This window comes from Ziziphus jujuba, chromosome 4, assembly GCF_031755915.1.
Source record: "Ziziphus jujuba cultivar Dongzao chromosome 4, ASM3175591v1".
In the NCBI taxonomy this organism is placed as follows: domain Eukaryota; kingdom Viridiplantae; phylum Streptophyta; class Magnoliopsida; order Rosales; family Rhamnaceae; genus Ziziphus; species Ziziphus jujuba.
The window spans coordinates 31,404,238-31,429,217 of record NC_083382.1 but is presented as its reverse complement, the minus strand read 5'-3'; the positions used below and the strand labels follow the sequence as shown (position 1 = coordinate 31,429,217).

General features: G+C 35.0%; 4 protein-coding genes and 1 long non-coding RNA gene across 16 annotated transcripts; 2 read left to right on the top strand and 3 right to left on the bottom strand.

The window, feature by feature from the left end:
* Positions 1–1,451: 1,451 nt before the first annotated feature.
* On the top strand, positions 1,452–7,891 carry LOC107415443 (L-aspartate oxidase 2-a, chloroplastic). 12 transcript variants are annotated; one of them, XM_048471675.2, is made up of 10 exons: positions 1,452–1,506; positions 1,977–2,094; positions 2,240–2,332; positions 3,060–3,200; positions 3,882–4,233; positions 4,518–4,760; positions 4,885–4,941; positions 5,049–5,129; positions 5,977–6,038; positions 6,528–7,891. In XM_048471675.2, the coding sequence occupies exons 1-10, from the start codon at positions 1,467–1,469 to the stop codon at positions 7,552–7,554; spliced, it is 2,214 nt and encodes a 737-aa protein (XP_048327632.2). In that variant the 5' UTR covers positions 1,452–1,466; the 3' UTR covers positions 7,555–7,891. The 12 variants fall into 12 exon arrangements, with proteins under 12 accessions (XP_048327632.2, XP_048327631.2, XP_048327634.2 ...); XM_048471674.2 differs by having other exon boundaries at positions 3,057–3,200; XM_048471677.2 differs by lacking the exon at positions 2,240–2,332.
* Positions 7,892–8,701: 810 nt separating this feature from the next.
* On the top strand, positions 8,702–10,891 carry LOC107415404 (GDSL esterase/lipase At3g27950). Its single transcript, XM_016023725.3, has 5 exons — positions 8,702–9,175; positions 9,278–9,478; positions 9,560–9,732; positions 10,098–10,368; positions 10,464–10,891. Exons 1-5 carry the CDS (start codon positions 8,929–8,931, stop codon positions 10,712–10,714), a joined length of 1,143 nt encoding a protein of 380 aa, XP_015879211.2. The 5' UTR covers positions 8,702–8,928; the 3' UTR covers positions 10,715–10,891.
* A 925-nt stretch (positions 10,892–11,816) lies between these two features.
* On the bottom strand, positions 11,817–15,286 carry LOC107415394 (protein KINESIN LIGHT CHAIN-RELATED 2). Its single transcript, XM_016023714.4, has 3 exons — positions 14,991–15,286; positions 12,480–14,474; positions 11,817–12,350 (listed from the first exon to the last, which is right to left on the bottom strand). The coding sequence occupies exons 2-3, from the start codon at positions 14,468–14,470 to the stop codon at positions 12,137–12,139; spliced, it is 2,205 nt and encodes a 734-aa protein (XP_015879200.3). The 5' UTR covers positions 14,471–14,474; positions 14,991–15,286; the 3' UTR covers positions 11,817–12,136.
* Positions 15,287–18,386: 3,100 nt separating this feature from the next.
* Positions 18,387–19,651, bottom strand: LOC125421984 (uncharacterized). The gene is made up of 2 exons (XR_007240476.2): positions 19,136–19,651; positions 18,387–18,618 (listed from the first exon to the last, which is right to left on the bottom strand). It is a non-coding gene; the product is annotated as an uncharacterized LOC125421984 (long non-coding RNA).
* A 490-nt stretch (positions 19,652–20,141) lies between these two features.
* On the bottom strand, positions 20,142–22,263 carry LOC112491444 (uncharacterized). The gene is made up of 2 exons (XM_025073156.3): positions 21,389–22,263; positions 20,142–20,657 (listed from the first exon to the last, which is right to left on the bottom strand). Exons 1-2 carry the CDS (start codon positions 21,796–21,798, stop codon positions 20,522–20,524), a joined length of 546 nt encoding a protein of 181 aa, XP_024928924.1. The 5' UTR covers positions 21,799–22,263; the 3' UTR covers positions 20,142–20,521.
* Between the last annotated feature and the right edge of the window lie 2,717 nt (positions 22,264–24,980).

Here is a 24,980-nt window from a genome sequence, read left to right as displayed (position 1 = left end):
AACTATTATATCACAAGTTTCGAATCAATTTATTGGTGGATTTTCCTTGTGATTACATGTTCTTAAATCTATGGAAGCGGAAATAATAATAAATAATAAAATTATAAACAATCATTGAAGAACAAAGTAATTGTCAGAAAAGTATGAGCAGCCATTTGGAATGGATCAACGGAAGCTAAATTAGCTTGCTTGATTCATCGGGATAAAGTACATGTAAGTTTTTTTGGTAAATTTGATCAAACATGTATGCTTGTGAAGGTTAATAACAGCTTCTATGTCCAGTGAAAGTGCAATGACTTAAAAATAAATAACTTCTTTTTGATAATAACTAATAAATAAATAAATTAAATAAAAGTGCCACGATTTTTATTTTTTTTGGTGAAAAGTGCCGCGATTTTTCTTGGACATGGAAGAGTCTAGTACAATGTATAAGAATAACAACAAGGATATTGGTTGCTTCTTGGCTTTTTCCTTCTTACTGTTATGGGGAGAGAATTTATTTGTTCATGAATGAAGATAGACGTGTGTCCTACGTCGAAAATGGTAGCCAGTTATAGCAGCCTCGCACTAGGATTGTGAATACGGAAAACGTGACCCAGATAACAATCACTCCATAAATAGGAATTTTTTTGACAACTTGGGCTTGAATCCAATTTGTATTTTAATTGGAAATGAAAACTATGTTAAGTTTCTTTTAATTTTTCGTGTTTGAAAATGATGATCAAATTACTACCAAGTAAAATGACCCAAAAAAAAAAAAAAAAAAAAAAAAACTACGACCAAGTGCTATGACCATGAAGAGACAGAACCATGTGATGTAAAAATTTGTCTTGTGGTTCCTTATTCATAAAAGATGCCAATAAGTAATTAGATGTTAACACTAAATGACATATTATTTATCTACATACTTTTAATAATACAATTGCATATTTAGTATTTTTCAAAATTAATGATTTGCCCAAATATTTATTTATTTGTTTATTTATTGGTATGTTTGGTAAGTTATTTCGGTGAACTTATAAATAAGCATGGCAAATCCTCAACGATAACTTCTGTCCTTAGGAAAAGTGTTTTGTGTTTAGGAAAAGTGTAGGAAGGCACAGCTTGTTTGATTTGGACTTTTCTCCTTCAGTTGTAAGTGATTCTCTATATGTCTATTTGCTCGTATTGTCCTCATGTGGTCCTTTTTGCAGCCCACCTCAAAATAGTTTCCACCAAATGGCCAAAACGAAAAGGACAGTTTCTTCTTTTTATTATATTGAGACCCACTCACAATCTTTCTCTAGCTACGTGCATTGGTTTTCCGTTTCCACTTTTTTGAATTGGGTGGCTCTGATATTGACCACGTTTTCAAGATTATGCTCAAGTGGTTCATAACCATGAAATGCGTTCATTCTCTACTCTTTTTTTTTTTTTTTTTTTTTTTTCTTCTCTTTACACGTCCGACTGCCTTTTCAGCCTTTTCAATGGACGGTGTAAAGGGTCCAGTCAACATACAACTGCCAAGTAAATACCGAATTTGCCAATGCCACTTTCTTTGGTTGACATATTAGTTTTAGGCCAATAAATCAAATTGTTATTAAATAATGAAAAAGAAAAAGTTATATATTAGTGAGTTTGACCCCTCGTTTAATAATGCTTATTATCTAAATATTAATTTCTAATTCAAAAAGACTTACAATTTTGTATTTATTTATATGTTAGTGGCAAATTTTTTATGTTTTTGAGATGAAAGAACAATGTCCCTCCGGGTCAATTCACAATAAATTAAATTAAAGCAAAATCTAGGAATTTTTTTTTTTTTTTTAATCATACAAAGATACGATTCCTTAAAAAATATGGTTACAAAAATATTTTAAAATTTCTTTTAAATTAAGACCGTCAATAAAGGACGACGACAATGGGCTTTTTTTTTTTATTTTTTTATTTTATAATTTTTTAATAATTTTTTAATAATTGTTTATTTATTTTTTAAGATAATAAAAAAGAGAAAGAAAGAGAGGAAGGGATCGGCTGCAGACGCACACAAGGAAATGATGGCGCAAAATACGAGGATGTTTGTGGAGGAAAACTTGGGTGTGGCGCCTCGGAAATGTAGGGACCTTCCTTCTCCTCCGCTCGTTTTACCAGTCACGCATTTCGCATCGCTTTTTCATATTCAACCAATAATATGTTATATTATATTTTCTGGAAGAAAAATTAATCTTATTCATTTGTCCGATTGGTTGGGTTCTTGAAGAGCAACGACACCAAGTTCGAATTCGATTATTTCGTTGTCTGTAGTCGTAGCGTCTTATATTAGACGACGACGACAACAACATCAACAACCTCTGTATGTACGAGGCTTTAACCTATATTGATTCCTTGTTTAAGTGGGTTTTTCTTTCTTGGATTAGTTTGTTCATCACGTTAATTCATTCGGTTTCTCACTTTTTTTTTTTTTTTTTTCTTTCCTCATTCCCTTCAATCTTCATTGTTTCTTTCCGCCAATGAATTATAAAAGGAATTTCTTTGTAGCTTTTACTTTGTGACTCTTCTGCTTGGAATCTTTGGAGGATGGGTTCTCATTTGCTTTGTGTCTGAAATTTCTGCCTTACCCATCTCTCTGTTTTTTTTTTTTCTTTTCTTTTTCTTCCCTTAGATTCTTCTTCACTATATATATTGTTTGTGGATTTGAAAGGATGATTTTATGAAATTGTTTCTTAATAAAGTACAATTGGTCTGTATGTCTATATGATACATTAGTATGAACAGGATTTTTTAAGCTGGTTTGAGATAAGGATATGAGCTTTTGGGGGACTGGTGGACTTCATGTTTTCAACAGCTAAAACATGGGTTACCCTTGTGTTTTGTATTGGTTTTTCCCTTTTCTAGCTGTTTTGTTTTTTTAATCACAATTTTCCTTTTCTTGTTAGAAGTTAGAACTGCTTATGTATCATATTAAATGAAGTAAAGTGCAAGAAACATTTATAATTTTACATTTCTAGTTGAAATGCAGGATATATCTATTCTAATTCTGATGTACTTTTCTTCCATTTGATGTTTTTACCTGCCAGAAGGATCACAATGACAACTAGCATACCTGCTGGAGGTGGCAAACTGAACTATGGAGTGGGTGACTGCAAGAGACAAGGTTGTAGAAGATCTTCATGGATCACCAGCGTGACTTTTAGCAGATGCATACAAAAAGAAATTTCATGGTATGCTTAGGATCTTAGTCCTAAAAACCAGTTTACATGTATTACTACTTTTATATTCTTTTAAGTAGTTAACATGATCATCTTATACTATCAATTCTTCTTTGAAAGAAATTGCCTGGTTGAGTGTTAGATGGTGCACAAGACTATACTTGCTCTGACTTCTAAACCCTGTGAAGTTGGTTAGTTTGACTGTTTTCAACTTTGTTTGTGTGGGTTTTTGGAAAAGGAGATCATATATATGAATTTATAAATCCTATACAAATTTTCAAGTAGGTATAGGACAAGAAGACGGACAATTCTTAACACCCTGAACAATTTTAGAACTGTTGTTTTCTAGGAAAATGGTATAGTCTGATGCTTTATCCTTACAGTTTATGCTAGCATATAGATCATACTACCCTATCATATTATCTGAGTGTCTTAGGATGGCATTGACCAGGACTTAATTGGTATATAAATGTCAATGCAGCAGAGCCTTCAATCTTTTTGGTAAACATAATGTTGGTCATATGAAATTATGATACCTTTTTTAATTGTTTGAAATTTATTTAGGTATTGTATGAGAAATTTGAGATAGTCTGCTTCATGTTTTGATATGTCAATGCAGCAAATACTTCAATTTTTTTGCCCCTTAAATACCTATCAAACCAAATCAACTATCCTTATTCTACAAATATCCAGGTCACGAAGGGTATCCAAGTTTTTGCGCATCCAGAGATGTAGTTCTTCCCAATCTCCAATTACTGAGAACTGGAAGTCCATCAGAACTGTTACTTCATACAAAAGAGATGGTTCAACCAAGTATTTTGATTTTGCTGTCATTGGTAGTGGAGTTGCTGGTCTTCGCTATGCCCTTGAAGTTGCAAAACATGGATCTGTAGCAGTGATTACCAAGGCTGAGTCTCATGAGAGTAATACAAAGTATGCTCAAGGAGGTGTTAGTGCGGTGCTGTGTCCTACGGATTCTGTGGAGAGTCATATGCAGGACACCATTGTTGCAGGGGCTTATCTATGTGATGAGGAGACTGTCAGGGTAAGTTGTCTTGTAGAGCTATGTCTATAATACACACATATATACATGTGTATATATGTATATCCATAATCATCTGCTGTCAAATCTGATTTCTAGTATGAGGTGTTATTGCAGTATAATGTCATAGATTTTCTTTATGGTTCCGCATAAATTGCCTTAAACTGAAAGTTTGTATTTTATTGAGAGACTGCTACACAATATAATGCATGTGTTGGTTCTTATCAGCTGAAAATGACATGGCATTCCTTTAGTCAGATAATGAATGCTTTTGTTATGTTCTCCAGGTTGTCTGTACTGAAGGACCTGACAGAATTAGGGAATTGATTGCTATGGGTGCATCATTTGATCATGGAGAGGATGGAAATTTGCATCTAGCAAGGGAAGGGGGCCACTCCCATCACAGGATTGTACATGCTGCTGATGTGACTGGAAGGGAGATTGAGCGGGCCCTATTGGAAGCAGTATTAATGGATCCTAACATTACCATGTTTGAACACCATTTTGCAATAGATTTGCTTACTTCTCAGGTTTATTTTTCAGCCTTTCTTATTTTGCAGTGTTATGTGTTGCACTTGCTCCTTTATATATTGGCTTTGGTGGAATGGTTTTACTGGTAATTTCTAACATTAATCTATGCTGCTGCATTTACAGGATGGTTCTGACACAGTTTGTCTTGGTGTTGACACCTTAAATACTGAAACACTAGAGGTGACCCCAATATTGACCATATATACTTCCTTATATTTGAAAATATTTGCTAAGGGAACATTTTATATATCCTGAATTCTGAAATCTATCATTTTTGGTACTTTTAGGTCATACGATTTATTTCCAAGGTGACTTTACTTGCATCAGGTGGGGCCGGACATATCTATCCAACAACTACAAATCCTCCGGTACTTCAGACATTTTTGAACTTATTCTACAACTTGATTTTTTTCCCCTATGCATAATCCTGGAAACACGTTCCCTCATCTTTAGGGAATAAAAGGAAATAAATTAAGTAAGAAGAAGAAAATAGGGACTAAGGAAGTCTCATCACCTAATTTTACATTAAGCATACTGAGAGGGATTAAGGAAGTCTGATCACCTAACAGAGAGAAACCTCCCAGAGAAACCACTGGGTTTGATCTGAACCAGTGCCATTCATTTACTGGGACAGAATATATGCAAACTGATAAAATGTGGCAATTATATGAAATTTTAGCTGGATGTGTTTCTTGATATGTAAAATTTCCATTCAGCGTTTTGTTTTACATTAGCAAATGGGGATTGACAATTCTTGTTTTGATTCTAAGACATTTGAGGGCAATGAAATCTAATCTTTGGTTATTAGGTAACTTAAGCATTGCATTCACAATGAACGAACAGTACTGGGGTTGACCAAATCAGTTAATTCTCCTGTCATGCTTATCTGCATCATCATGCTTGCTATGCTCAAGGTTTTTTTTTTGAAGAAGCACTTTGGTAATTCTTATGGATGAATGGAACTATGGAATTAGATGATTGTAAACATGGGTACAGATTTAACTTCCAATTTGACATATCAACCCACAAAAGATGTTGAAGAAAGATATCCCACTCTCTGGAATTTATAGGATAATTAAACCACAGTTTAATTCTACTCTCTCTTATTGGATGGTTTTTCTTTTTTTGGAGTATTACAACTGATGTCTTTGTTTCCACTTTTAAAAGTTTAAACCTAACTGCTTTTTATTGATTGCTCTTGATATATTTTTATAGGTAGCCACTGGAGATGGAATTGCTATGGCTCATCGAGCAGAAGCTGTGATTTCAAACATGGAGTGAGTAAATCTCAATGCATTACTATCTGAAATGTTATCCACTAAAAACAGCCTCATTATTGCTGTTAAATCAAATAATGAAATATTAGTGCTATATAGGATGACAGTTATGCAAGACAATCCTGGGGGAGGTTGGAAAAATTGGATATGCATAACCATGCCTTCAGGGTTTAACATTCAAATGCTCAGTGGAGTATATTTATTTTGAAAATGATCATCTAGTGGAAACTGAAACAGATTCTGGGTATGCTGCATTGCTCTTAGGTTAAAGATTTTATAGGATGTTAGCCATGCCCATTTTATGTTTTCAGGATGTTAAGAAGGTTACTGTTCTGTTTTGGTTGACTAGTTTCTTTGTAAACTTCTTCAATTAAGCCCTAATATTTATTCTACATGAGTAAATAAAGCAGATTTGTGTTTTTTAATCTTTGTTTGTTTCCCGTTGGGGTGGCTGTTGGGCATTGGATTAATTCTAATTTTCTTGTGCAGATTTGTGCAGTTCCACCCAACAGCCTTAGCTGATGAAGGTCTTCCCATTAGACCAACCAAGACCCGAGAAAATGCATTTCTCATCACTGAAGCTGTCAGGGGAGATGGAGGGATCCTTTACAATCTAGACATGGAAAGGTTCATGCCAATGTATGATGAGAGAGCAGAGCTAGCTCCTAGGGATGTGGTGGCAAGAGGCATAGATGACCAACTGAAAAAGCGTAATGAGAAGTATGTGCTACTTGATATAAGTCACAAACCTAGGGAGAAAATTCTCAGTCACTTCCCTAACATAGCTGCTGAGTGTCTACAGTATGGGTTGGATATAACCCGCCATCCAATACCAGTTGTTCCCGCAGCTCATTATATGTGTGGAGGAGTTCGTGCAGGGCTCCAAGGGGAGACAAATGTTCAAGGCCTGTATGTGGCAGGTGAGGTTGCATGCACAGGTTTGCATGGTGCAAATCGACTAGCTAGCAACTCATTACTTGAAGCGCTGGTTTTTGCCCGAAGAGCTGTGCAGCCTTCAATTGATCACATGAAGAGCTCTAACCTTGATTTCAGTGCTTCAAATTGGTGGGCCAGGCCTTTTGTGCCTATGGCACTTGGAATCAATATTACCGACAAAATTATACAAATGACGAAGGAAGTAAGGAAGCAATTGCAAGCAATCATGTGGAAGCATGTGGGCATCGTTCGGTCTACAATGAGGCTTAAAACTGCAGAGAGAAAGATTGGAGAGCTGGAGGCTAAGTGGGAGGAGTACTTGTTTCGTGAAGGATGGGAACCAACTATGGTGGGACTTGAGGCTTGTGAAATGAGGAACCTTTTTTGTTGTGCAAAGCTAGTGGTGAGCAGCGCCCTTGCTAGGCATGAAAGCCGTGGGCTTCACTACACAATTGATTTTCCTCATTTAGAGGAAAGTTTGAGGCTGCCCACAATCATCTTCCCTTGTTCACCTGTGAAGGGTACATGGAGTTCTCAGCAACTACACAAACAGTCAAAATATTTAGAACTACAGCCTTAAGAGGATATATAATCCACTTGAATTGATCACAGGGTACATTTCTTGTTGTATTTGAAATCTAGCATTAATGAAAATCTTTAGTTAGGGTTGAAATCTGTCTTACAGCAATGTGGGCAGCTTGGTGAGAATTGCACCGGGTTATGGCTTTTTACTTAGGATTTTCTATTTACAAGGTTCTGATTCTTTGTTTTGGGTTATAGAAAGATAATTTCTTCAACTTAGCATGGGAATATTTATAGTATTTTGATTCCTTTGTATGTTTATTTACAAATTGTAAATAAGTTATCATCAACTACATATCTGCAGCACTGGTTGCCTTCTACTCTTTTTGATTCAATATTTCTTATTGGACAACAATTGTGATTTATTTTTTTAGGTGAGCCTGTAATTCGGATTCTTAGATCCATAATTACAAGGCTAATTTTTGCGCAGCCGTTGTACATTTTGGCCGAAAACTTCATTTCTGAGTTTCTCTGCCATTGAACTCATTATTGTGTTACCTTTTTTTTTTATTTTTTATTTTTTATTTTTTTTTATTTTGGCTACCTAATCTATCATTTTTTTTGAGATCATAGGCTTGGTTTTAATTTACTCGTATTATTTTGCAAAGATATTTTAGTTACCAGTTACTCATATCAATGTTAGTTTGTCTTCACGAGTTTGAGAAGGTCTTTTGCTCATATGGCCAAGCTCCAAGTCAAGTATATATACACTTGATGAAAAACTTTTCGAAAAAGTAACATATTTCAAATCGAATAAAACAAGTGGGACCCTTTCCAAATCATAAAGAAAACTAGATAAGGTAAGTTGTGATTGCTGGTCATGCGGCTTGTTTCCAATTTCGAAGTAATTCCAAACGTTCTACTCTCATCTGACAACAAAATTTGGATTATCCATTCATGCACAAAAAAAGTTTAGAAGAAGCAAATTTAATTTTTGGTTGTCTAATTTTGGTGCAAAGGATCATTATTGGTAGATACAATGGCATATACTACCATATGTTTGTTTTGCGTTACATAAAACATTCACAAACTGTTTTAGCCAAAAAAAAAAAAAAAAAAAAGAAGAAATTCACAAACTGATTCAAATTCGAGAAGGGGAAAAAAAATTGAAACTGATAAAGAGAGAATGTGAACCATACATTAAAAGAGCATCATTAAATAGACATAGACTGTTGACAACAGTATAAGTGTGATTTTCGTTTGTTGTTATTCTCAAAGCCGTGCAGTTTCATGAATAGAGATATTCACTGACAGCTACTAGTTACTACATCCAGCAAGTTGCCAAAAACTTAGAAAACAGCCCCTTCAAAAGAAGATATAAAAGAAGACGGCCGCTGCTTCTTGTAGCTGCTGAACCCAAAGCAAACCCTCCATGGATCCTGTAAAGCTACTACTTGGGTTTCTAGTTCTGGGATCGGTGGGACAACTACACATGGTTAATGGTCATGGTGGTACGAGGGTTTGTAAGTTTCCTGCTATATACAACTTCGGCGACTCAAATTCCGACACAGGAGCAATATCTGCAGCTCTATCTGAAGTCCAACCACCCAATGGCGAGAGCTTCTTTGGGAGTCCCTCTGGAAGGTTTTGTGATGGTCGGCTTCTCGTTGATTTCATCGGTAAGCTATAAGTTCAAGTTCAATGTAATTAATGCTACTCAAAATGTACACTTATTTTGTGTCAATGTGACAATTTTTTTTCTCTGTATAATTTTCTTTCAGCTGAGAAATTGAAGTTACCATTGCTGAGTCCCTACTTGGATTCGCTCGGGACGAATTTCAGGCACGGGGCAAATTTTGCAACAGGAGGTTCATCAATTAGGCCTGGTGGTTATAGCCCATTTCATCTTGGCATTCAGATTTCCCAATTTGTGAGATTCAAATCTCACTCCACAGCTCTCTATACTCAGCTCACTCCAAACGGTCAGTCTCTTATTACCTCTCTGTTATAATGTTAATGACAACTTTTAATGGATTTTGAAATTGGCAAATTTTATATTCCAGCAACTTCCTCACCCTTCAAATCCAAGCTTCCCAGGCCGAAGGACTTCTCAAAAGCTCTATATACAATTGATATTGGACAGAATGATCTTGGTTATGGTTTTCAACACACCACACCAGAAAAAGTTGTTGCCTCCATTCCTGATATCCTTGGTCAGCTCTCCGAAGCAATACATGTAAGAAGCAAAAACTACTTTGGCTTTGTGCAAAATAAAACAATAGCCTATAATACTGTTAGAGAAAAATACAAATGAAATGAAAAATACCTCCCATCAGCTTAAGTTTTTGGGATTAGTGGTATTTCAACTTGATATTAGAGACAGAGATCCAAAAGGTTTTGAGTTCAAAACTCAACAACTCCATCCAAGAATTTAAACACATGTAAGGATCCAAAGAAGCCCAAAAAGAGACGGGCCTACATGTGAGGAGGAGTGTTAGAGAATAATATAGATGAAATAAAAACCGATCTTCCATTAGTTTAAGCTTTTGGGATAAATGGTATTTCAACTCACTAATTAATTTTTATGTACCTTCTTTACAGAAACTATATGAAGAACGGGCAAGGTTTTTCTGGGTACATAACACAGGCCCAATTGGTTGCTTGCCATATACTGTTATATATGACAAATCAAAACCAGGTAGTCTTGATGGAAATGGGTGTGTGAAGCCTCAGAATGCAGTGGCTCAGGAGTTCAATAGGCAGCTTAAGGACAAGCTCTTACAGCTAAAGAAAACACTTCCTCTTGCAGTATTCACATATGTCAATGTGTACTCTGCTAAATATGAACTAATAAGCTATGCAAAAGATCTAGGTAATTAAGCTTGATCTGTCCTTATGAAAATTTTTAAGGAAAAACCCATTAGATAATTCATGTTTATTAACGTTATGATTTTTTGTTGATGGCAGGCTTTGTTGATCCTCTGGAGTTTTGCTGTGGTAGTTATTATGGTTATCATATTAATTGTGGGAAGAAAGCTATTGTGAATGGAACCGTTTATGGTAATCCTTGTAAGAATCCATCAAAGCACATTAGCTGGGATGGCATACACTATTCTCAGGCAGCTAACCTTTGGGTTGCTGACCACATTCTTAATGGATCATTTTCCGAGCCACCAGTTTCAATTGGGGAAGCTTGTCATAGTCTCAAGAATGTATGAACACCTGTATTAAATTTCATTGGGCATTGTTTGCTATAATAAGCTTCTTATATTTGATTATATGTGGCATGCTTATGTGAACTACATCTCAATTGGAGTTATATATCTACTATAACACAAAGCTGGGCCTTTCATTCCAGAAATAGAAGAGATCTAAAAAAGAAGTTTTATTTTGTATTCTTCAGATTTTGGAAACAGGAATTTGGTGTTTCTATCATGTTTGTTTGACTAGTTCCCACTATTTATATATCTTCGCTGCCAAACCAAGACTCTAAAAGGTGCTATATGTGCTGCTAGGCAAGTTGGCTTCATTATCAGGAAACTTCCTATTTTGTATTTTTGAAGAAAAGGGAATCAAATATTTTCCCTCTAGATGTTCTTTAATTGTGGTAAAACTATACTCTGTCATTTTCTGTGTTGTATACATTTTCAGATGTGCTTTCGTTTCATGACAGACACTACTCAACTACTTTGTAAGAATGCACAATACATATATACAAATATATATATATATATATATATATATATATGCGCACACACATAATTTTTCTATGATGGGCAACGTTTAGGCGTCGAATGTCATGTAATTTGCCCATCTTAGCATGATTCGTACATCCATATATATACATGTGCTTGAACATGAAGGCTTGTGTATACATAATCTTTTATGATGGAGTACTTTTAGATGCCTGATTTCATATAATCCGCCCATCATAGCATGATTGCATATATATACATATGTGCTCGAACATGAAAGCTTATTATATATGTTTTGTACCTGCGCATAGGCATGTGTATGTATATAAAATAAATATAATATTTGTGGGATGCATTATGCATGTTATTTAGGAAACGTGTGAGTATCATGTATAACGTCGGTCCAAATCTACCTTCAAAGCACGCATTCAATGACAAATACAGGAAAGATACTTCAATTATACTTAAGCAATCCTTCTCACTTAACGACCCTGAAAATGAAAACCATGACCTTGAGAAGGATCACAGATCCAGGGTGCTAATCTCATATAATATATTAATATATCTAACACGCGCATTTAAACACAAATTGAAGTTTTCCAACAGGCATTTTGGTGCACCAACAAAAAGAAAATGATATTCCAACAATTCTTTATTGAGATTGAGACATACAGAGAAGAATGTGATAGAGGAACTTCATCATACCTTAAAAAAACAATTAAGCAAAAAATGTAATTTTTTTTTTCTTGACACCTTTTGATATAAGAATTTAACAAATTCGGTAAACAGAATCTCCTTCTCTGCTTGTCAATATCATTCACTTATTTTTTCTATTCCATTTTTTTTTTCTTTTGCACATTGGCCAACAACAATTTGACAAAACACAAATCAAGTCCTAAATTGACATATAATACACACGAAACCTCTCTATGTACAACACCGGCATTATATTACCTCAATAGTGTCACCTTGTGTAATTTGGGTGTTGGCGTCAAGAAGAGTTTCTAGTGATCTGGGTTTCCTGTTTCGAACTCTGCCTGCCTCTTTCAACAACTCTGCCAACCTCCTCTTCTCGTCGTCCACATCCGGATTTGCTGTCCCTAGTTTCTCTTCTCTCATGCCAACAACATATTCTAAAATTTCAATGGCATCATCCAACCTGTGCAGAAAATTTTTGCTATACAATTAAGGACTAAAACTTAAAAACTTACTAAATCATTCTTAAAATGTAAAAAATGAAGCAAAAAGATATGCATTTGCTGAATTGTTAATAAAAAAAGAACAATACCTTCCCATTGCATCATATGTTCCAGCCAAATTACTATAGACCCCCAATGTATCAGGATGATATGGTCCATATTCCTTTTCCAATATAGTCCTGGATTCTTCAAAGAGGTCTGCAGCTTCATTTATGGAGTAACATTGCACACAAGCAAGTCCCATTTGGTTTAGAGCAATCCCAAACAAGGCAGTTTTCTTCTCTCCACTGGCCCTGAACTTCGATATTGCACTTTTGAAGATGTTGTAAGATTCTGAATACTTTCCTATCATATAATACATCACAGCCATCTGGGCTTGAATTCCTGCAATTGTGTTGTGTTGACCTGGTGCATCACCAAATATTTTCAAAGCTTTCTTGAGCAACTTGAGAGCTTGTTCTAATTCATTCATGGATTGGTAGATAGCAGAAACATCAATCAAGCCACTGGCAATCTCCTCTGATGGAATTCCATGATTAGGCTTGGTATAGATTCGAAGCGCATTTTCGCAGTATGATTTGGATTCTCTGAACTTCCCTATCTTGTTGTACAATTCAGCTAAACGGACAAAAACTGAGGCCACAGCAGGATGACTTTCTCCTTTTCTGGACTTATACACAGTGAGAGCTTTCTGATAGGAGAAAATTGCCTCATCATAGCGAGCCAAAGATAGATACGCATCTCCGATGCCGCAATCAATGGAAGCCACATCGATTTCTTGGCCATTGGCAGCCATAGCCATGCTTGCTAAAACATAATGCTCAAGAGCAGCTTCATGGTCTCCTTTCGAGTCACAGATAAGTCCCATGAGCCTCCTATCTGCTGCTTCTTCAAGAGAAGCAGGGGAAGCATTTTCCTTGTGGATGTCAAGAGCCATCTGACAAAGCTTCTCAGCCTCATCAAACTGCAGTGCTTGAACATTGGCCTCAGCTACATACCGACATGTCTCGCCGAATCTAGGATCTGTTTCTCCCAATACTTGCCTCTGGATTTCCAGACCTGCTGTATAAAACAGTATTGAATTCTCAATTTGACCCATCATAGCATACGTATCACCTAATTGCATGCACCCTGCAAACTTGGCCAGTGCATGCTCTTGGCCGTCCTCTATCACTGGAATAGCGATCGAGCGTTCGAGAAGCGGAATTGCTTGATCATATTGGCGCAACTTGCAGTGTATTGCAGCCAATACATGCAAGCACATGACCATCTCCAAACCGGGTTTCCCATCTGAACATTTCTCGAACGATTTCATTGCCCTGAGAGCAAATTCAAGTGCTTTCTGTGGATTTTCACCTGAGGAGATCATATCCCTTGTTTGTTTTAGTAGGAATGGTCCAAGGTCTGGGTTATCAAGTCCATCATCTTCCATGAGACTATCCATCCCATTCTGAAATTTTGCTCCGCGCAAACCGAAAATTCTCTGCTTGTTCATCCGAACAACTGCATTTGTTCTTCTTGCATTTCTCTCATGTCTCTTATTAGCTACTGGAGGTCTCTCATGGGGAGATTTGCTCTTGGGGATTGATTTAGCTGATGCTTCAGAATCCGCTGGCAAATGCAGAAGCTTCTCGTCACTTGCAGATTGGTTCTTGGCCTTTCTTGCAGACATTCTAGCAGCAGAACCAATTACTTTGTCAGGAGTTGAGCCACCAACATTGCTTCCCTCTTTTTTTTCCATGACAACTTCTTTTGTAATCTCCACATCCTCAATGTCTCCAACAAGATGGCGTAATTCTGAATCGATTCTCGATTCCTCACCGTACGAAAAGAAACTAGCCCTTGATGGTGATTGATCAGAGCTCTGCATCTCACAGACATTGTGATAGAGCTGCTCAATAGAAGTGTCAATGACCCCATCTATGGCCAGATCAATGGAGTCACTTTGTGGTGTTCCAGGACTCAATGGAGTTCTTGGTGAGCCTTGCAGTGTACAGCTTTCCTTTCGAGGTGTGTATTCCCCATTCGGTTCTTCCACTCCATTGTCCCCATTATATGTATCCATAAGTAGCCCAGGCATTTCACTGTTTATGAATCAATTAAAACTTAGAAATATGAAGTAATTAATTTTGAGCTCAAGTCAATAAAAGTGCTGGCTGAAATAGTAACTTAGCAATATTCAAACAACCTAGCAAACTAAATGTGCTTATTTCCAGATTATCCATTATTGGCAAAAAGCCAACAACCTCTTACATGACTCAAATGCTATTACCAAGAATTCAAGATTTTTATACTTTCACACCGCCAGAAAACATTGAATTAAGATGTAAAATTCATAAAAAAAACAAAAGCAAATTCAATGAATGAAGAAAACAACGAATCCCTTTTGTTGTCTCTGCAAATTAATGAAGTTTGAATTATGGACTTCCATGTAGAAAATCAAAATCTACATGGGCAAAAACAGATAAACAGAGAAATGTGACAGATATAGAAAATATGATTGAGCATATAAGTCCAACCTCAGTAAACAATAAATTATCCAGCTATAAAAATCAGAAAAAAAAGCAATAAAGGAACGTAAAATGATAAATGCAGCTTACCTTTTTCTATTATGGCGGAAGAAAGATAATGCCAAAGTTATAAACTTTTGCAGGTGTTTGTACAGATAGACAGAGGAAGATGAGGATGATTTTTATATTGTTTGCTTTTGCAAATATATATATAAGGAGACCAAGAAGACGGACAGAAGTAACTAAAGGATTGAGAAAGAAAAGGGTGAGGGTAAAATGGGGAACTGGAGAAATTTTTTGGAATAATTGAGAATTATATACAGATAATATATGCATAGGTGTGGGGTTGCAGAGAGTTGGAATGTTGAAGCAATAAGGAAGCTGACCTCTCTCCCACCCCACTTCCTCTTTCTCTCTGCTCTGGCAATTTTATTATTTAAAATTAAAAATAAAATAAAAATTTGATATTTTCACATTGACGTCTCAAGTTGGCGGGATTAACGGCTTTTCAACGCCAAAGGACTGGGAAATGTTCAGGTGACAACGCTATCATTCACGGAACCATGAAACTTTAATATAACTTTAACACGTGGCAAAAGAAAAGGTTGAAGTTTCAGCTTTAAATTTGCCTGTAATCGAATGATTGGTTGCCTTTTGTAAGATTCCACGTGTAGCGTGTTTAGCTTCACCAAGGCAGGAGCTAGTTGGTTGCCTTTTTTATGTAAAAATCGAAAATGGACCATAAACCAGGTAGATGTGTGGGCCCGAATAAAGACTACGGGACCGCCCTACATTACTGGAAAGGGTCAGAGGCCCACAATGTCCTGTTTATCCCCGCCCCCAAAAATTAAAACAAATACTTGGAAACTTCATCAGTCAAAGTGGAAAGCTTTATACGATGTAAAATCCAGCCAATTTTGGCCCAAAATAGTTGTATCCAATGGGTTAAGGTCCTACATGATAGTGACAATTTTTATTTATGATAAAATCAAAATTATTTTTGTTTTTGTTTTTTCTATTTTTTTATTTTTTTAATTTTATTTTTGGTTTTCTGGGTTTCTCCGTTTTTTTATTTTTAATGAGTCAAATGTGAAAGCTGCTGGTTAAAATTGGAAGCTAAAATGAATGGAATTTTACAAGTTAGGAAATTAAATTAAAAATCTTGAAGACATAAAACCCAATAATAATTGGATGAGCTATGGAATTAATGAAAGAATCCAAGTAGGGTCATGGAAACCCAGTTATGGACAAAAGCAAATGATTGATGCTGTTAATGGCATTTAGTTTGAAGGCTTGACTTGAAGAATGAGGACAAGAAGACATGCCAAGGTTATTCATTATATATCATTTTATAATCACACACATTATCCTAATAAATACATTGCCCCATGGCATATATCCTGATTATTGGTGCAACCCCACTGCCTGGTGGTTGGGACCCCAGTCTAAGAATTTTAGGTACTCACAGTAACAGTTCAAATCCAACCCAAATCAATCCACCGAATTAATCCGTGATCAATTGACAAAATCATAGGGATTAGTGTATTTGTTGGCTTCTGTTTAGCATGATTTTTAGCATAATTAAAAAAAATGGGTATCTCAAATAAGATAATAATGATATTGCTTTTTCCTTTTTCCTAGAAAAATAAAAGAGAAGGATTTGCTGGTTAGCTTAATTTTGATTTCCATAATCAATGTTTGATTAGGTGACCGACCAATTCAATGACAGGGAACCCAAAATTGAAGCACCAACGCACAGGTTTTTAGTTTGCATATACAAGTCTAAAATGCATTTCAATTGAAGTGGAACTGTCTCATCTTCAACTGCAACAAACAATGACAGGAGCTTTGATCTTTGAAAATGGAAGCTAACAGCAAATATAAAATAAAATATATGTAAGGAAATTATAGGTATGTATTTTTCTACCACTATTATATAGGCGTTATGGCTATACTTTAAAATATAAATTAATTGGGGCCCAAAACGTCTTGTCGAGGTCTTCAATCAGTCAATCTACTTTATAATTTATTATGTTGAAAATATTTATATAATACAGTTTAATGTATTAATTAAGGCTGAAATTGAATGCAAGTGCCTGTAATCTCGCAACACGGTTTCCTTTGTCATCAGTCACGGAAAAAGTAGGTTGATCATATGGATTATCATTTGCTCTAATTAAGTTTGTGGTTTTGTAACGACCAAATAACATTCCTTTAAGTTAATCCGTAGAGCTCTTTGCAAATATTGATAACTTATAATTTTAAAGAATAAATGTGCTTAATAATTTTTGGGAGATTGGCAACGAAGATTAAGGAAGTTATCACAAAGCAATGTTTAGCTGTAAGTCTGTAACATTTAGTAAAGATAAGATAATAAGATGCTTGGCTAGGAAGTTAACATGCAACTCTAATTTTACTGCACAATAATGCAAAAGCATTTGCAAGCAAGAAGAAGGAAAAAAAAAAAAAGAAAAAGAAAAAGAAAATATTACCATAAAAGAAAAAGAAAAAGAGAAAGAAAAAACAAAGAAGAATAAAAGGTAGCAATGAATAGTACACTGTAATAGATAACCCAGTCCTTGATATTGATACAACATAATTGGAACTTTGGTCTGGAAAGGTCAAACTTGAAAGGGCCATAGACTTCTATAAATTGGGCTTGGGCTTGGCTCCAAATGTAACTTCATGGATTCATGGTTATGTTTTGAAAGATTTGACCCAATATTCCTATTTTGAAAGCCGCAATAGAAAATACTCTTTCTAAATTTTTTTTATTTATCCACTTTTTTTTCATTATTCCAACTTTATCCTTACTCAATAAATTGCTTATAATTTCTCTCTCTCTTACATGTCCCACCAACCACATTTTACATCCAATTTCCCTTTTTGTCTTACTAGTAACCCTTTTCATATTCAAGTTCTTTTTCTTGTTAGATTTGAAGGACAATCTTGAAGCTGTGGTAGGAGGTTTTATGCTCAATTTCAGATGTCCAAACGGTGGACCATAACACACACGAAATTGACTCGGAAGCGGTGGGAAGAGAGTGAGAGAGAGTGGGTGTGGGTTTACATCAAGATAAGGAACAAGCAGTAGATGCCAGGAAGAGAAATAGAGGGTGGTTTTGGTTCTGAACTTCCCTCTCTTTGTTATCTGTTTTTATTTATTTTTTTTGTTGCTCCATTCCATTTCTTTCTTCTCCACACGATCCTTTTCCCTCACACTCTCTTTATCTACAATTTCTGCTATGGTGTGGTAGTTCTAGGAATGTCAACGGGACGGGATAGAATCGATTTTTAAAATTCCATTCCTTTTTTCGGAGGAAATTTTTCATCCGATCTTCGTGATTTTCCTTGTTTCTTTAGATGCGGGGCGGGGACCGAGATTCCCCATTCGGAGATGGGATAGGATGGTGTTTTCCTTTTTTTCATAATTGATTTTTTTTTTTGAAAAATTTATATAAAAGAATTTTTTTTATAAATAAAATATAAATAAAGTAACTAAAATATAATAAAATTACAAAAAAATGCATCAAGGTCTAAAATAAAAATACAATAAAATATATCCAAATTTAAATTTACAATTATAATAAAATATATTTTAAAAAAAATAAAATACAATGTATCCAAATATAAAAACATAAAGTTTATAACTAATACTGTTATTGCCGACACATATATGCAATTATTCCAAAGCTCGACTCCTTCACTTCCTGTCAATCTTCATTAACTAATAATATTATTGCAGACCAATATGGAACACCAAGCAAGTCGTAAATTAATAACAATAAAAAAAGAAACTGTAACAATTCGGCTGATAATTCTATTAATTAGAAATTGAAGCAATGCTCAGAATAAAGATATCCTCACTAGCTAGCACATGGCTTTCCCATGGATAAGATCTCGACGATTCCTTTAATTTTTTATTTTTTATTTATTTTTTGGGTCTTTGTGATTTATAGTTTACTTGCATTTGGTTCTGATGTTTTTTTGCTGTTTCCCATGAGCTAAAGATTTTAAGGAGGATTAAATATTTGTTTGAAGATGATCAAATCCGTATAATTGCAGGGTATATATGGGCTTTAATTTCATATATTCCATAGATCTTACATTCTAATTTGTTCATCATCTTCTCAGAAGGATCCCAAAATGCAGATTGACCAATTTATTCTTACAAACTATGTGATCATAAAAGAACCATACGCTTCATGCATTGAAAAAGGAAATGAAGGACTGACCTTTTGAAGATATGATGGTGCGGCAGCTCTTGCAAACCTGCTAAATCATCAGATAATGAAGGTGCGGCAGCAGCTCAGCTGTGAGGTGAGGTGGTGACGTGAAGGTGGGGCAGCAAGAAAAGGAAAGGAGTTGTTTAGGTGAAGGTGCGGCAGAAAAAAAGGAAAATATTTGTTTTTCTTAGGGTTACATCATTTTTAACATAAAATAAATTATATAAAAAAAAAAAACATATATATATCGGACCGGGTTCAAACTGGGGTTTTCATGTCCCGGACTTGATCCGGTCCGATCGGGATTTTAATATATTGCCCCACCTCCGTCCTGCAACCCTGATTTTTGGGAAAAAAACTACCCCGTTAAGGGATGTGCATCGCGAGTTTCATGGCGTGCTGGTCAAATTGTCGTTCCTAGGCAGTTCGATCCTATTTCCTCTCAGTCTTTCTTTCTCTTGATCTCTGCTATGGTGTCGCAGTGGGGGAAAATAAAATACGGATATGAAAATTATTTTCATCCTTTTAAAAGTTAAAATGGATATTAAAAAGTAAAATAAAAAAATCTAAAATGTGTGGATAGATGTCCTTTAAGATCTTGTAACAGTGGCATTGGCCCACATTCTCCTTGTATTTTCGGCTTAAAATCTTGTTTGGGTTCACTTGCGGCGTAATAAAAAGTAGAGAGAGAGAAAAAAATATATAATATAAAACTACGATAAATAAAAAAGCACCATCACCATGTACTTATTCTGTCTTTTTTTTTTTTTTTTTTTTTTTTGTGGGGAAATCACCACGTAGTTATTCTTTGGTCATGTATTGGAAAGTAGGCGTCATTTCATCTTTTAAAAGGTGCTTTTAAGCTTTTCAGTTTGACCAGTTCTCTTTCTTCAACCTTCTCGATATTACCCACCAAAAAAAAAAAAAAAAAAATCCCTTCTCGAAGAACATACATTTTTATATTTTATAATAAATATATCTAATGGGTACATTTAATACATTGCGAAGCCCATCGTTATTACTATATTTCTCCTTTATTTATACCTTAATTGCAACCCATTACATGCCTGATAAAATAAGCAATTATCGTTTCACTTTTGAAGTACAAAAGAAAGAAAGAAATGGAAATCATAACATCCCAGCACAATGCTGAGTCCATCTCTTATAACAGAAAGAGCGAAGTACTAAAAGCTTTCAGTAGCTCAAAAATGGGTGTTAAGAGACTCGTAGATGCCAATTTGATGAAGATCCCAAGAATCTTCATTCATGAACAGACCAGGCTCTTGATCACAGTTATGGTCCTAGCATTAGCAATCCCAAGTTCAGCATACCGCTCATAGATTTACAAAGCATAGACAAAGATGCAAATGTTCATAGTAGAGTAGTCCACGAACTTCAATTTGCTTGTGAGAAATTGGAATTCTTCCGAGTGACTGATATCATGGTATTTCCATGAATATTTTGGATGAATTGCAAGATGGAATACGTGCATTTCACACCCTGCGTTGAAAAAATGTTTTTGTTCTCGTGCCTGCAAAAGCAAAGTGCTTTATAATACGAATTTCAATCCATATCAAGTTTCAGCATCCACTGAGAGACAATTTGACTTCTGTAATGGCACCTTAATTGCTGTCACCTTCAGTTAAGCCAGTAAATTAATGTCATTTTTTTTAACATAAATTGTTATATTATATAATTGATAAAATAAGATTGTAAGACAAATATAACTTTAACCTAAAATAAATGACGACCATATGAGGAATAGTCATCCTAACTAAAGATCATTTTTCAAAATTAATTAGTAGCCAGAAGAAGCAAATATATATATTTATATATTAATTTATTAATAAAATAGCATAGGAACCAATAAGGTACTGGTTGATTTAATAGCAAATTGTAACTTCAAAAATTTATTTAGGTAAAAATTTTGTTAGAAAAGATATTTATTAATAGTCTATTCATCGAATAAGAATTAGGTTTATGTAGAAAATACAGAATATTTTATAGGCCAAACAGGAATTAGGCTTATATAGAGAATACAGAACATTTTATGGGGCATTTGGGTGAGAAATTTTTCACTTTCATTATTTTGTTATATTTTAAATTTTGAGAAAGAAGGCAATAATTAATTGTCCCCAGGGTACAGAGTATCACTTTTCTTTCTTGTGCTCTTCACATATATAATTTTAGACACAAAATAAGAATTTAAGAAATCTGCTAGACAATTAATTATTACTAATATTATATAGAACAAACACTTGCCTGTAACATTTAGGACTAGAGCTGGCTAGCTTGAGAGTCCAGACTTCAGTTCGTATGAAACAAGCCCTAATGAGAATATTTTGTTCTGAGTAGTCCATTTTAACATCCCTGCAATACAAGTTACATGGATCTGGACGGCAAGGTGTGCCACCATAGTTTTGAAAGTGTCCCTCCAATAAGTAGATGCTGACACTTATAAGGATCGAAATTGGTATTACAAAGCACTTTGCTTTCACCAGACTAATTAAGAAACGTTTTTTCAATGACTTAGGGTCTCCTTCACAAAATGCATGCAGTCTACCCAGCATTTCATTCAAAATATTCACCAGAAATTCCATGATTGAACACTTGGACGAATCCCCATTTCTCGCAAGCAAATTGAACTTCGTGGATTGCTCTATGACGATCATTTGCAACTTTACCTCTGCCTTGTAAATCTATGAGTGGATACTGAACTTGGTGTGTTCATCATGATCACCGTAGCAGTGTTTTGCAGAGACATGCACAGCTGGTCTGTTCATGAATGAAGATTGTTGGGATCTTCATCAAACTGGCATCTAAAAGTCCCTTGACACCCAACTTCAAGCTATATATCGAAAGCTCCAAGCTAGTTCACCTTAATTTTTCTGCCACAAGGCTGATGGATTCTCCATTTCTTTGTTTCTTTTGTGTTTCAAAAAGTAAAACGCTAACATGGGTTATTTTCAGTGGTGGATGATGGGTTGCAATGAAGGTATAAATAAAGGAAAAATAGTATTAATGGATGGGCAGTGTCTCTCGATTTATTAAATGGAGTAGTGGGTTGTGAACTTTTGTGATTGGGAAGCTATTCATGGGCAGAAGCTGTCCTCAGCCGCTGAAAGTAATTGCAATCAGACAAGGAATGGAGCTTAACTGTATGCTTGAAACTTGAAAGTGACTCGTCAATTGTATAATTAGCGATTCGTAGGGAAGCCAAGGCAATAACGCCCATGAAATAACAATTAATTACGGATCGTGATTAGTCGTAGACTGATCAAAGCGAAAACTAACAGAATAGGAACCACAGTACTATTCCTGATGTGATGAGCCATGTGCCAATTATAGAAAGTGCATGCATTATTAATTGGTAGCATGATTACAGACACGTATTTAGTGCTAAGCAGTGTTGTCGAAGGAAATCGAATCAAACTCGGTCCCTTGAATCGGAAAATTGTCTGAATAAGTCGTCGATACAGCCAACGCGAATCGTACGTACATACTATTGAATTTGAATCGTCGATCGTTTTGTCCATAATACATATACATTCATTAATAGATTTGTCATACAAAAATGACAAAGGCTAGCTGAATCCGTAGCAGAAAGATAAAGGGTGACGTCACAGAGAGTAAGGAAAAAAAAATAATTGAGGGCTGAGTGACGTGGTGGGTGGTGCGCATGTATAAAAGGTAAAGAAAGAATAAAAACCCGTACGTAGTTTCAATTTGCAAAGGCCATTTGACATTTGTTAATAGCAATGATAATCCATGGCGTTGTCGGGTTAGGTTTCCGAAAGATCCGATCTGATTGGGATGGGCATTAAAAACCATAAACACGATTCGGATCGGATTGTATTTACAATTTTTGTGTTCATTTCGGGTTTGGGTCGGGTCAGATTCTAATTTACTCGGTATATATATATATATAGGATGTTTTATTTGCAAAATGTGACAAATTTTAAATTTTCCTCTACAAAATCCATCGAAGCAGGTGTGGTCGGGGCAAATCAGATTTCTACAGAGACGGATTATTGTTGGATCAGACCGAGTTTACTCAGATTCAGATAAGCCCAATTACTCAGATTCAGATAAACCCAACTCGGTTGCCATTCCCACATGTTAACAAACAAGTGCTGGCTTTAGAATGCCCATGCTACCTAGTTGGTGAGTGCAATTATTATTTTTTGGTAATAATTAAACCAAAAAAAAAAAAAAAATGATAGATAGAGCTTGGCATTCCTTGCAATTCTTAAGTGGTGGGCCCCATCTCCGTTGACCCTACCAATCTAGGTATGTCATCTTTAATCCAGATGAAATTCAAACTCTTATCTTTTTTGTTGAAATTGAAATGCCTTACCAACAAATTTATTCACTTGAATGGTGATGAGTGCGTTTAAGAGAGTCGGGAAGCTAGCATAGTTAATTAACACCCAATAATATTTAGTATTTCTATCACATGGTTATTTGAATTTTGTTAAAATACAAATACTATATATATTTAATAAGAAATTGCTTGTAATAAAATTGTATATTTGCATTTTGTTGGATATCCATACGTCAACAAAATGAGGATAAGGTGTGTTTATACATATCGCGTGGTGGTCCAAGAGAAGGACAAAGTGTAATGTAATGAAATTAATTACTTTCTTTTGTCTTTCTCTTATAAATGCTTTTTGTGGAGCTAAAACTAATAATAATAATAATAAAAAAATTCAATGTTACCACGAGGAGAAGGAGAATAAATTTGGCCTTATTTTATCTCATATATTCGATCATGATAAAAAAAGCTCCTAGTTGCAATATAAATGATATTAATCTACAGGGATAAAAATATTCCATCCTGCTCATGATCGATCGAACTAAAAATATAGCATATTTAACACTAATTTATATTCCAGTAAATCCTTTGTTGTAGAGCTAAAAAAAATAATAATAATAAAAAATAAAAATATTCATTTTAACCACGAGGAGAAGGAGAATAAATTTGGTTCTATTATATCTTATTTATTCGATCATGATCATGCCCTATTTCCAATATAAATAATATTAATTTACAGGGTTAAAAATATTCCATCCTGCTTATGATCGATCGAACTATATATATAGCATATTTAATACTAATTTATATTCCAGTCTAAAATTAAAATCCTTCATCTTGCTGCTCTCATATACGATTCATATAAATGAGCTCAAAAGTCTTCTATTTTATTTTTAAGCAATGTGGATAAATAATTTTCTAAATTATTAGAGAGAGTGGTGTGCTTTGACTAAATTTTCTAAATTTTCTAATGTATACGATTCATATACATCATCCCTACTAGCAAGCAAATGGAGTTCTAGCTAGTTACTTAATACTTGGTCCTGGAACCGTGAAGGGGAAAAAAAAAAAAGATTAAAAAATTGATAAATAAAAGGCATCATCACCATGCAGTTCATTCTTTGGTCATTGGAAAGAAGCATCATTTTTATCTTTTAAAATGTTCTCTTTAGCCAAACCTTTTCAGTTTGACCGGTTGAATTGGTAATCAAGTGGACAGAAATGGGTCACACTACTAAAGATTTTTTTTTATTTTTATTTTAAAGGAAATAAATTCCATCAAGAAAACATCAACCAGATATACTGTTAAAGTTAAGTTTGTTCAATATGCATATTTTATACATCTCCATCAAATAACTTTTTTGTTCCTCCTCCTCCCCTTCCTCCTCCCCTTCTTCCCCCCCCCCCCACCCCCCTCTCTCTAAAGATCTCCATGACAAAGCTTGAAAAAAAGATTCAAAATGCCGCTGGGACTTTCATATACCTCTCTTACAATTTGCTACCGCCATAAAAAAAACTTGAGTCTTATATCACCTT

Bases quoted from the DNA above. Each gene is read 5' to 3' on its own strand.
- LOC107415443 (XM_048471674.2), top strand. From the start codon at position 1,467: ATGGACGGTGTAAAGGGTCCAGTCAACATACAACTGCCAA. The intron at 2,095-2,239 runs GTAGGGACCTTC...GGGTTCTTGAAG, and splicing joins GGGTGTGGCGCCTCGGAAAT to AGCAACGACACCAAGTTCGA. The intron at 5,130-5,976 runs GTACTTCAGACA...ATATTTTTATAG, and splicing joins CAACAACTACAAATCCTCCG to GTAGCCACTGGAGATGGAAT.
- LOC112491444 (XM_025073156.3), bottom strand. From the start codon at position 21,798: ATGATCGTCATAGAGCAATCCACGAAGTTCAATTTGCTTGCGAGAAAT. The intron at 20,658-21,388 runs GCAAGTGTTTGT...TTGCTTTTGCAG, and splicing joins TCTAGTCCTAAATGTTACAG to GCACGAGAACAAAAACATTT.
- LOC107415404 (XM_016023725.3), top strand. From the start codon at position 8,929: ATGGATCCTGTAAAGCTACTACTTGGGTTTCTAGTTCTGGGATCGGTG. The intron at 9,176-9,277 runs GTAAGCTATAAG...ATTTTCTTTCAG, and splicing joins GCTTCTCGTTGATTTCATCG to CTGAGAAATTGAAGTTACCA. The intron at 9,733-10,097 runs GTAAGAAGCAAA...CCTTCTTTACAG, and splicing joins AGCTCTCCGAAGCAATACAT to AAACTATATGAAGAACGGGC.
- LOC107415394 (XM_016023714.4), bottom strand. From the start codon at position 14,470: ATGCCTGGGCTACTTATGGATACATATAATGGGGACAATGGAGTGGAA. The intron at 12,351-12,479 runs GTATTGTTCTTT...TTTTCTGCACAG, and splicing joins ACATATGATGCAATGGGAAG to GTTGGATGATGCCATTGAAA.